The 11,025-nt window shown below is 55.4% G+C and overlaps 1 protein-coding gene across 3 annotated transcripts in view; it reads left to right on the plus strand.

The window, feature by feature from the left end:
• Nucleotides 1-9,643, plus strand: part of MYBPH (myosin binding protein H) — an 11,807-nt gene extending 2,164 nt beyond the window's left edge. The window contains exons 3-11 of one of the 3 annotated variants that reach the window (XM_009335100.1): nt 715-882; nt 3,433-3,521; nt 4,557-4,752; nt 5,073-5,212; nt 5,359-5,518; nt 6,350-6,486; nt 6,926-7,112; nt 8,269-8,310; nt 9,430-9,643. In XM_009335100.1, the coding sequence (XP_009333375.1) occupies nt 715-882; nt 3,433-3,521; nt 4,557-4,752; nt 5,073-5,212; nt 5,359-5,518; nt 6,350-6,486; nt 6,926-7,112; nt 8,269-8,279 (1,088 nt within the window). In that variant the 3' untranslated portion in view covers nt 8,280-8,310; nt 9,430-9,643. Of the gene's footprint in view, nt 1-714; nt 883-3,432; nt 3,522-4,556; nt 4,753-5,072; nt 5,213-5,358; nt 5,519-6,349; nt 6,487-6,925; nt 7,113-8,268; nt 8,311-8,853; nt 9,107-9,429 lie in introns of those variants that run through there. The other 2 variants (XM_009335101.1, XM_009335099.1) reach the window with 2 other exon arrangements.
• Nucleotides 9,644-11,025: the final 1,382 nt, after the last annotated feature.

Raw genomic sequence — 11,025 nt, forward strand, 5'->3', positions numbered from 1 at the left:
ACTGACAGGAAAACCTTCTTGGTCTGAAAGTGCACGTGGTGGCTTAGCAAACCCTGGCACATATGGGTTGCTCTAGTTGTCCGCCTGGGACACCCAGTCCTTTGGTGACCGGGGCAGTCTGTTTTCTAACTGAGAAACCTCTTAAGAGGTTTGGCACATTGCAAGGCTGTGTTAGCTGCCTGATGTGGGAGGGATTCTACGTCTTGGCTGTGGGGTGAGTTTGAGATGCCCCTTCCAAGAAGGAGGAACAGTTGGAGAGGTCTAGATGGTTGGTGGCAGGTGATGAGCAGACCTTGTCCAATGTGGAGGATGCGCTGGGGAACATGGTGAGCCCCAACGAGTTATCCTGGGGCAGTAAGAGGAGCAGTCTGGCTGGCAGGGTGGTCAAAGGATCTTAACTACTTCCAGAAATGCACCTGGAAGGTCAGCGGGAACCATGTTTGCTGGCCTAATGCCTTTTCTTACTTGCACATAGCCTCCTGCTCAACAGTTGAGCTTCTGCCAGCATTTTGTACCCCATACTCCTTGGCAGGGTGGGGTGGTCAACCTACCCTCTAAGATACCTTTTTCTGCTGGTGCTGCAAATCATTCAGCCTTTGCAAGGAATGGGTTCTTTGCCTCTGGGTTTCGCCCCCTGTGGCTTGATCCTGCTGTTTGGGGTGTGTGTCTGCCTGTCCACTGCACGCCTGAAGTACTCTGCTGGGTTCATTGTAGGTACAGACTGGACAGTTGTGAATGAGGAGCCTTTTCTTTCCACCCGGTACACAATCCAGGACCTCGGCTCCGGTGACAAGATCCATGTACGGGTGAAGGCTGTCAGCGCCAGCGGTGCCAGTGTCCCAGCTACTTTGGCGCAGCCAGTCCTCATCAGAGAGATCCTCCGTAAGTACTGCTCCTGCTATGCATCATTCCCATGTGCTTTGTCAGCGGTACAAAGAAATCACAGTCCATCCCTGCAGCCTGAGCAGCCTCTGCCCTCTCACACGTCGTAATCCAGCCTTTGACCAAGATGTTATTCTCAATAACTCTGTTCAGTTCCCTTGGGGTGGGATGGAGTAGCTTCCCGACCTCAAGACACTGATCTTGCAGATGGTGAAGCTTTGGGGGTGAAGGACTCAAAATGCAGAGCCACATTTTCCCATTTCATTGCAAGAGCTCAGAAACAGTCTCACTTTCAGCACATCTCCTCTCCTTGGCCATGCTTACATCTCTCATATGCCATCACATACACGTCGGACAGCTTTGTTTATTTAGCTAAGGAAAGTCAGGAGCCGGTAGTCTGGAGCATGGGAACTTTAATCATGCTGAACTCGCTAATGAATGACTTGCTCCCATGCTTAGCAAGACTCGCATTCCTCCCGGGGTGCTGCAAACATGCTGAGGCTGATGTATGATTGCAAGGCTGGTTTTCACTTATCAAACAGCAAATACAGGTTTATTTTCCCTTTACAAAGAATTATTAATGCGGAAGTTTTCCTATTACTCAAAGAACACGTCGGATTTTTCAGCTGCTTAAAAATAGTAATAATAATAACAAAAGTTATTCCAGGAACCATCAGCTTCTCATAGGAAAAGGCTTGGAGAAGGCTATCAGCATCTGGAAAGGGTCCTGCAGGGTCTGTCCTCTTGGTCTGCTTGGAGGAGGTGAATGTGGCTTAGTGGTTGGGGTCTGCTGCTGTGTTCTCCTCCAGATCTCAAAGGCATCCCACCATACCTTGTGGGACTGGGGAAACTGAAGCATAGGGGACTGGCATGAGATGCCAAATACACAGCTCGTGTTTCCCACTTCTAGTCCCGTGCTGCACCCGCCAGTTCAAACCCGCTGTCCCTGCTGCCTGAGCTTTGTCCCAGCCACGTGTACCGGCTGAGAGGTGTAAACCCCAAAGAACTGAAAGACCCATGCACAACTTGCTCTTGCTCCACGCTAGTGGGTTTTTTTTCTTCTCTCTTTTCCTTTTGGTAACTGAAACTCTTCATCAGCAAACAGCACTTGCCTACTTTTGCACTTCATTTGAAATACAGCCCTGGGCACACTGCCTGGCTTTGCTGAGGAACAAATTAGCCCTCAATGTCCCTCTGCCTCCCCGTGTCCACCTCAGCGGCGCTGGTGTGTGTTGGGTGCATGAGTCCGCTCATCTCTGCCCCATCTGTTACCTTCTGGTCTTCACATTTTATTTGGGACTGCATTTTGTACCTCTCACTGGGTCATTTATAGCATCACAAGGGATTTTAAATAGCAGCAATACAGACAGCAGAGAGTTTAAAAACAGGTGGGATGAGTGGGTTTGGGAAGTGGAGAGAGACGAGGAGAAACCAGTTGAAGATTCAGTGTGGGAGTCGCATTTTACAGGGAGCCTTCACACCCGCAGCAGCATGTCACCTGGACCACCGACCTCGGCCAGCCCTCTCTGGCTGAGTGAGGCACGCGTGAGCTGGGGAAAACACCCATGAATTAACATTCCTCTGTCGAGGTCAGGTTTCTCTGCCCCGCTGAGACTGATGTGCCCAAGTGGCAGCATCGATGCATGGAGCAAATAGCAGCATGAGCAGAGCAGAGACCGTCTCAGCTGTCGGCGGGGCCATCTGGGACTGCCGGGTATCTCCCTGCCCTCCCCAGCCCACTGCCGGCGTTTCACGCTCACAGCTGTTTAGCCATTGCTCAGTCCTGGTTTAATTCTGGCCGTGCCCCCTCCCCAGAGCTAAGCTCCAGCACGTTTAATCCGGGCAGAGACACACAGCTCTTTTATGAGGGGCTCACGTAAACCCAATGCCTCTCCAGCAGGGTCACCGAGCGGCACTGAGCTGGTAGGGTTACACGGCTGCTATTTTCACCCCGGGAAGGAGACACACGCTCCATCAGCATTCTCCAGTGGGTTTTTGCTTATCTTTGTTATGTTCCCTTGGGGACGTTAGCCTTCATTTTAAGCCTGGGGCTTTCACAGCTCTGCTGTGAGTAACCATGCACCACCTTGGTCTCTTGATGGCCTTGAGCACACAGTGAAGGTGGAGGTCTGGCGAGCCCTGTCCTTGCTGGAAGTTGGGTTGTGTGCCTCTGGAAAGTCTGCTTTCTGAGCTGGGGGAGAAATATTTCCTAACTAGCAGATGCTGTCCTCTGCCTTGCTACTGTGTAGGCTGCACTGTGACTCTTCTGGTTAAGCCCATGTTGGTCTCCATGGCCTGGCTATAATGAGGGGGGTGAATGGTCCATTGGGTTGGTGGCCTGGTATCTCAAGGATGGATATAATTTTGGGGTGCAGGCAATGGGGTAGGCTGGCATGACCCTGCAGGGAAGTAAGCACTGTCCAGGAGATGAGAGGAAAGAAGTGGCCATGTTTCTGGGTGGGATTTCTTGATGGCCAAGCAGGCGGATGTGTGGGGTGGGTTGGGGGCTGTGATTTCCTTGGCCCCATGGCATGTCTTTCTGGTCCCCAGAGCTCCCGAGGATCCGCATGCCCCGTCACCTGCGGCAGACTTATGTCAGGCGTGTTGGGGATGCTGTGAACATGATGATCCCTTTCCAGGTAGGTGGACGATTTGGGATTTAATCCCGCAGGCTTTTTCACCACAGGTTAGCTTCTGCAGTGACTTTTCTAGCCACCATGACATGCCTGGGGCCAGCTGTGGGCTGGCTTGTCCTGGTCCCCATGTCTCATGGGTCGAGGGTGGGAGATGGGGTGGGAACTTCTCTCCCATTCCTGCCTAGCTCCCATTTTTCTCCTGCTATGTCTTTATTGATGGTGTTGGCAATGGGACACCCCAAACACACTAGGGCATGGGCTAGCTATTGCTGCTGTCTCAGCACACGAGCCCTGTTCAGCTTGTGCTCCTGGCCGAGCCTGGCAGGGATCTGGCCACATACCACAGGACCCCACAGCACAACAGTGGGGGTCCCCTTGGGGAGAGCAGCTGCCTTTGGAGCAGGGCAGCCCCAGGGCTGTGTGATGGAGGGAGCGATGCTGACATTGGTGGGCCAAGCTGGAGGTCCTCTCCTCAACTGATCTATCGCATGCTGTCTGGGGCACCACCAAAGCATCTCCACTATGGTGTCTGCGATGGAGAAAACCAGCCCTGAAACATGCTGGCCAAGCAGGGGGAAGCAAGAGGCAGAAAGCTGCCCTTGAGATGAGGGACATGTCCATGCCATGTCTCACAGGCGGTTGGGAGCCTGCGCTGGCCATACTCCAGGCATGAATTGGCCCTGGATGCTGAATTCAAGCCCTTGCTGCTAGGCTTGAACCTGAGCTCAGTGCCTGGGCAACAGGAGCACAGCTCTGCCTGCAGTGCCCTGGGCAAGTAAAGCTGGGCTTGCTCCATGAGGACTTTGGGTGACCAGCACGTTCCAGCATCGCCCCTGGAGCCTGATGGCTTCCCGTCAGTGGGGCTGGCAGGGATCGTCTGTAGTTTCTTCCCTGGGGACTGCTGGATGGGAGAGGCCGTATCCAGGCCACTGCTGTCTGGACAAAGTGGGGTGGCTCTGCCCACCCGTCCTTCCCAGCAGGACCCGTTGGGACTGTACGCTCGAGCGGCTCCTAACATGCCTGTGCGGGTTGCTCCAGGGAAAGCCGCAGCCCGAGGTGATCTGGACCAAGGGTGACCAGCCCCTGGACACCAGCCACATCAACATCCGCAACACGGAGAAGGACACCATCTTCTACATCCGCAAGGCGCAGCGCAGCGATTCGGGCAAGTACGAGCTCGCTGTGCGGATAAACGGAGCAGAGGACAAGGCTACTCTGGACATCCGAGTGATTGGTAAGGCTGGGGATGGGACCCTGCAGGGTCACTCTGGGGCTCATTTCTGCCCCTTGGTTGGGGGTAGCTCTTGTTCTGGGTGGGATGGGACAGGGCTCTGGGGTCCCTCGTCCAGTGGGGTCCTCTCCAGGATCATGGAGGTGAACTCCTCCGGTTGGGGAGGCAGGTTTTCTGCCAGCCCATGCCCATCGCAGCTTCCCATCCCTTGCGTGCTGCAACAGGGTGAGAAGAGATTAAAAGCGAGGTGCAAGGGATGGTCAAGGCACAGAATGTGGGGGGAGCAAATCAGGATGCCACCCTGTGAAGGACTGTATTTGCAGAGCCACCGGGCCCCCCCCAGAACCTGAAGCTGGTGGATGTGTGGGGCTTTAATGTGGCCCTGGAGTGGACCCCTCCGGTGGACAACGGGAACTCTGAGATCAAGGGCTACACGGTGCAGAAGTCAGACAAGAAGAGTGGGGTGAGTCTGGGCACTCCTGGGCCCCCGTGCCCTGGTGCTGGGGATGTCCTGATGGGAGAGGGGGAGCTGCACACCCGTCTCCCCCCGCACCTTCTCCATCCTTTGGACAGCCTGCCTTTCCTCACCACTCTTTTTTTTCCTCCCAGAAATGGTTCACGGCACTGGAGCGCTGCACCCGCACCAGCTGCACCATCTCTGACCTCATCATTGGCAATACCTACTCATTCCGGGTGTTTGCGGAAAACGCCTGTGGGCTGAGCGAGAAAGCAGCTGTCACCTCCGGGGTGGCCCACATCAAGAAGACAAGTGGGGACAAGGCCCTGGCTAAGGAGTTGGGGGGGGTGGTGGGCAAGAGGGATTCTGTCCCCGTTGGGGCTAGTGGGGCTTCCTTGGTGTTGTGGTGATGCTGCTGGGCTGGTCCCCAGGACGAGCCCTGAAGGGGTGAGGCTGTGCATCCCCAAGGCAGAGGTCCAGAGGCCCTCCTTCTACACCTCCTTTCTCCTTTGGGAAAGGCTTGTGCCATGGTCAGCCCCCTGGGAGGGATGAAGGCATGGACATCCCCGGGGTGAGATCGAAGCAGGAGCCCGGAGGGGTGAGGAACAGCCCTGGCTTTGGCCCTGCAGCTCAGGGCCAGCAGACGAAGAGACCCCTGCAGTGGTCCATCTCAGGGCCAAATCTCCAAACCAGCATCCCTCAGCCCCCCTCTCCCTCCACCTATTTCCATCCTGCTCCCTGGTAGCACACAGTGAGTTGGGGTCTCTGCCACCTGCAGAGCTTACCTCCAGCTCCTATTTCTGTGCACTGAATTTTGGGGATGGAATAGGAGATCCAGAGAGGTGCCTGGCCTGGATCCGACATGCTGCACATAGCACACATCACGGTGTTGGTTTGCAGACTGGCATCTCCCCTGTCCCCCACAGGGACTGGGCACTAACATGGCATGGTTGGATGAGAAGGGATTTATAGACAGGGCTGGTCTGAGCTGAAGGCCAGGTCCTCGGGTCAGGCTAGATGCGGTCTGGCTTGTTATGTGAGGGAGCAGAAGTATTTTGGGGTACCTTGGGCTGAATCCCTGTGACCATGTGCTGGTCAGCCCAGGAGCCCGAGCTCTGCCTTAACCTAGAATTATTTTCTTAGAAACTGCTTACCAGCCAGAGAAGATCCCCCAGCGGGACATGATGGAGCCTCCAAAGTTCACCCAGCCCCTGACAGACCGAACCACCACCCGGGGCTACAGCACACATCTCTTCTGCTGCGTCCGGGGCTTCCCCCAGGTCAGTGGTTCCTCCATGGACAGCATCGCCTCTGCATGTGGGCAGCCGCCAGTGGGGTTTTTGCAAGGAGGCTGGAGGTGTTGGGAGACGGTTGGTCATGTTGGGTTAGGGTTGGATGAGGTTAGGGGGCTGCAGCTGCCCTCTGAGTCAAACTGGGGCAAGTTTGGGGTGTTTCTGCATGGAGATGGGAGACTGGTCTTAATTCAAGCCATGTCCTGTTTCCTTCTGCACTGGGGGAGGAAGTGTGGAGCAGTGGTTAGGGCTCAACAATGGGATATTTAGCTCTTCAAACTACTTCTGACTGTGAATCCCACCATGGCCACCAGCTTCAGGCAGGGCCAAGGCAAAGGCAGAGGGAGGTGGCTCCATTTTGGGGCCAGTTAGATTTCTTATTTCTCTCCCTGCTTTAAACAAATAAATAAATCCTGCTGCCTTCCAGCCCAAAATCATCTGGATGAAAAATCAGATGGAAATACGGGAAGACCCCAAATACATAGCGATGATTGAGCAGGGCGTTTGCTCCCTGGAAATCCGCAAGCCCAGCCCTTTCGATGGGGGCATCTACACCTGCAAAGCTGTGAACCCCTTGGGGGAAGCCTCAGTAGACTGCAAACTTGATGTGAAAGGTAAGATTGGCCGAGGAGATAGAGGAGCAAGTCTCCTTGCCTGCCTTTTCCTGTTCTCACTTTCACAGTGGTGTGGTTTGTCCCTGTTTTGTGTTGATCCTGGTGATGGGGGAGCCTAAGGACGCTGGTCAGCCCTGTGGAGCTGGAGCTTCGGGCTTCTTGGGTTTATGGTCTCTAAGCATCTTGAAATCTCCTTCCCCCATTCATGGCCAAAAAATGAGGAGGAAACCAGAAACTGCAGAGCCAAAGGACCAGAGGTGCTGGTGGAGGCTGGGACAGTCGCTTGCCCCTCACTGCGTCTAACAGCACTTGTGTCCCAAGCCATCCACAAGCCATGTGTGCGGGGGCTGTGTTGAACCCCCTCCACTTGCACCTGGGTTGTTCTGATTCATGTCTCGGGATCCTGCCCAGACTTTCCAGCTCACATTTCCCTGCCTCAGCAGAGAACCCAGCCCAGCCCTTGCATGGAGGTGCCCCGCTTTGCTCCCCACAGACGCCTCCTCTGCATGCTGCAGACCCGCCCTGGCATGCAGGAGGATGCATGCCCACACACTATACACATATTCCTCAAGTGGCGGTGTGTCCGTAGACACATGTCATTTTTATTATTTCTCCTCCCATGGCTTCCCAGCACACGCTTGCCCCGAGACACGCTCTGCCCTACTTCCCACGCAGGCGTGGCTCCAACCCAGCAGGCGCCAGGCACCTTCGGTCCCCGATGAAGCTTCAGGGCTGCCGGTGTGGCACGGGGTCGGTGCTTGGCTCTGCAGCAGCTGGTGCCAGGGCTTCCAGCCGGTACAGCGAGCACTGACCCAGCTGGCCCCGGCCACACTGCCCTGCAGGCAGGGCTGTCAGTGCAGCCATGCAGGCAGCGTGGTGAAGTCGGCCAGGAGGATGAGCTTGTCATTGTGCTGGGGACACAAAGCACCTGGGAGTCACCCAGGCTGGGATCTTGGGGGCAAGCTGGCCAGGAGCAGGCAGTGATGGTGGTGTGTGTGATTGCTCGGAGCATGTGTGTACAGGGATGGGGTGCGTAGGTGCACGCTGGTGTGCGCACATGAGCAAGTTGGCTATGCCCTGGCTCACTTTTGGAAGTCAAAAGGGGAATAAGATGAGGGGAGTTCAGGGGGTTTATATCTCCTGTACTCTCCTGCAGTGCCCCAGTGAGGACAGATCAGAGGGCAAGACAAAGAGCAAGGTAGGTCTGGGCTGGGGCTGTGGGATGGAGGGGGGGTGGATCACTTCATCGGGGATGGAGTGGGTCGAGTGTCCTGGATTAGCCCTTGTCACCTGCCGATGGAGCCCCAGCTCGGGTCTTCCTCATCCCATGGCTGGAGATGCACTGGTGGGGTGGGATGCTGCAGAGTCCGAGAGAAACCCACCCCTTTGCAAGGTGGAGGGAGGGCTGTATATACGGCCAGGAGGACAAGGATGCATGTGGAGACTGGTGTGCCTGGCAGATGCATGGGCAGCACGGCGGGCAGAGCCCAAATTTGCAGGCAGGGCTCAGAGACCTGGGGCACCAGGGGTTGGATGCACATGAGGGGCAGGTACTGGGGCTGGGGGCAGGTATAAAGGGGTGTGAAATGGGGCTGCGGGGTGGAAAAGCAGAGTTAAAGGGTTGCATCTGAATTTTGTGGGGCAGGAGAGGGTGGAAGAGCTGGGCTGGGTTTGTCTTGCATTAGAGCTATGGCTGGGACATGGTTTCCCATCTCATCTCTGACCACTGGTCTCTCGGCAGTGGTGCCCTCACAGGACTCAGATCTCGTTCCTTTACCCCAGGTGGATGCTGCAGCTGCTGTGCAGTAGCGTGGCACATGGTGATGCTCCTGGCCATGGCCTCTGCTGCCTGCGGGCCTGCCCCCTCCCTGGCAGTGCTCTGGTGGGGTCTGCACCTCAGCCTGCCATGGCATGGTCCTCTCTGAATGTGTCCTTAGCTGTGACAATAAAATGAGCCCATCTGAGGGGCTTTGGTCCTTATATAAAAATCCAAACCACTCTGTCCTTCTTGTTGTGGTGTTGGCTTGGGTGGGGGGAGGTAGAGGGGAGAGAGCTACCAGGTATGCTACGGGTTCATATAGCATCTCACTGAACCATGGGTGGAAGAGATGGTTTTTGGAAAGAAAGGACCAGATTTATAAAATACATATGAAGAAAACTAAACCAGAAGCAACCCAACAAGGAGAAGGAGGAGGATCGGGAAAAGTTTCCTTCTGGAGCTGGAGAATGATTCTGGCTGGGGGGAAAAAAATAGCAACATCAAAACTGTGGCATGTCGATGCTTCTTCATCGAAGCACAATTTCTTTATCTTGCCAGTGATGCAATGATCCAGCCATGCGCTGCCACCAGCATCCCCTCCCCGTGGCATGAGACGGTGGCGCAGGACATGCCGATGCGTTATCCGGAGGAAGAGGAATCAGCTCCATTAGCTACTGATAGCTCATGTGCAAAAAGATGACTCGTTACTTACAGCTCTGAGACAGCTCGGGTCAGGTGCTGTTTATTAACAGAGAGCCCAGACAGATCTATCAAGTTGACTAAGCGCATCATTAACCAGGGTTCAGCACCACGGTGTACCTCCTCCGCCAGCACAACCTCCCTCTCGGGCTGATGGGTCTGGCACGTGGGTGAGGGCATCTCCCAGCCACGTGCCAGCTTGGTCATGGGGCCAGACCTCGGTCCTGCATATGCCAGAGAAAGGCATATCCCGGCAGGCCCTGGCACTGCAAACGTGGGTGCAAATCCAGCCTGGGCACCCGCAGATCTGAGCCCAGCCCGCCCTCGGTGCCACTGGAGAGCAAAGCCAGGCAGTGCCTATGGCTAAAATAGCTGACCCCTCTCTGCAGCCTCTCTCCTGCACAGTCCCTGTGCTTCGTCCCCGTCTGCCCCCAGTCACCTACTCTCCATGCCCAAGCTGAAGTCCATGGGGGTATTGCTGTTCCCAGGGGCTCAGCACCAGCACAGCACTGTCCACACCAGACATTGTTTCCACCATCAGAGGGCATTGTCGGATTAATTTTTATCCCAGCTGATGGTCAGGCTGGTTTATTGAGGTGGTTGGGGTTAGCGATGATGCCACCGGCGTGGAGGTTGCAGTCCAGCTGGCAGGTTGAGAGCAGGTCTTCCCCTGGCATGGTCACACCTGGCCTTGGACACTGATGGGGATGTCCTGGCCCCCTTGGTGTCCCTGGCATCTCAGCATGTGGCTTGGGGGACAGGGGCTGGGAGCGGTCTTGTTAGCCGGGGGTTTGCTAACACAGGGGAGAAGCAGCATCTCCAAGACTGTGTCATGCTGCACACTGTGCCCTTTCCAGACTCTTAATGCCATCCTACAGGGCAAAGACCATGATTATAACCCAGCAGGGGACCGGGGTGGGTAACAGCATCCACTTTTAGTGAGCTCTCCCCAGGAAAGGTCCAGAGAGCATGGAGTGGAAAAATCCACTAGATGTTTTTTCTGAAAGCAATCATTCACGTGCCTTTTAATTTATGAGCATCCCAGTCGTCAGGTTTCTGGGCACCTTAGCAAGGATCAGGCAGAAGCATCAGTTCCAGGAAAGCAGCCTCTTGCAGAAATAAGATGCAAGTGGGAATCAGACCTGTGCTCGGCAAACAGCAGCCCTAATCTGAGGCCAAGCTGCTGCTGTGCAAAGGGACCATGGGCATGGGGTAGGGGGGGTCCTCTCTGCGCTAGCCTGGGGTTGCAGCATCCTCAGGCACTACTGATAAAGGATTTTGGGTTCTTCACCTTGAGGAGGCTGAGCGGGTGTTCAGGACCCCTCCATCACGATGAGCCCGAAGGAAAGGATTTGCTCCTGTCCTTGCCATTGCTCTTCTGCTCTGCTCCTGTTTTGCCCAGTGTGGTCTGAGCCAGGAGCCTGGATATGGTATATTGAGGCCCTTGCAAAATGT

Source organism: Pygoscelis adeliae, unplaced genomic scaffold, assembly GCF_000699105.1.
Source record: "Pygoscelis adeliae isolate BGI_AS28 unplaced genomic scaffold, ASM69910v1 Scaffold472, whole genome shotgun sequence".
Lineage (NCBI taxonomy): Eukaryota > Metazoa > Chordata > Aves > Sphenisciformes > Spheniscidae > Pygoscelis > Pygoscelis adeliae.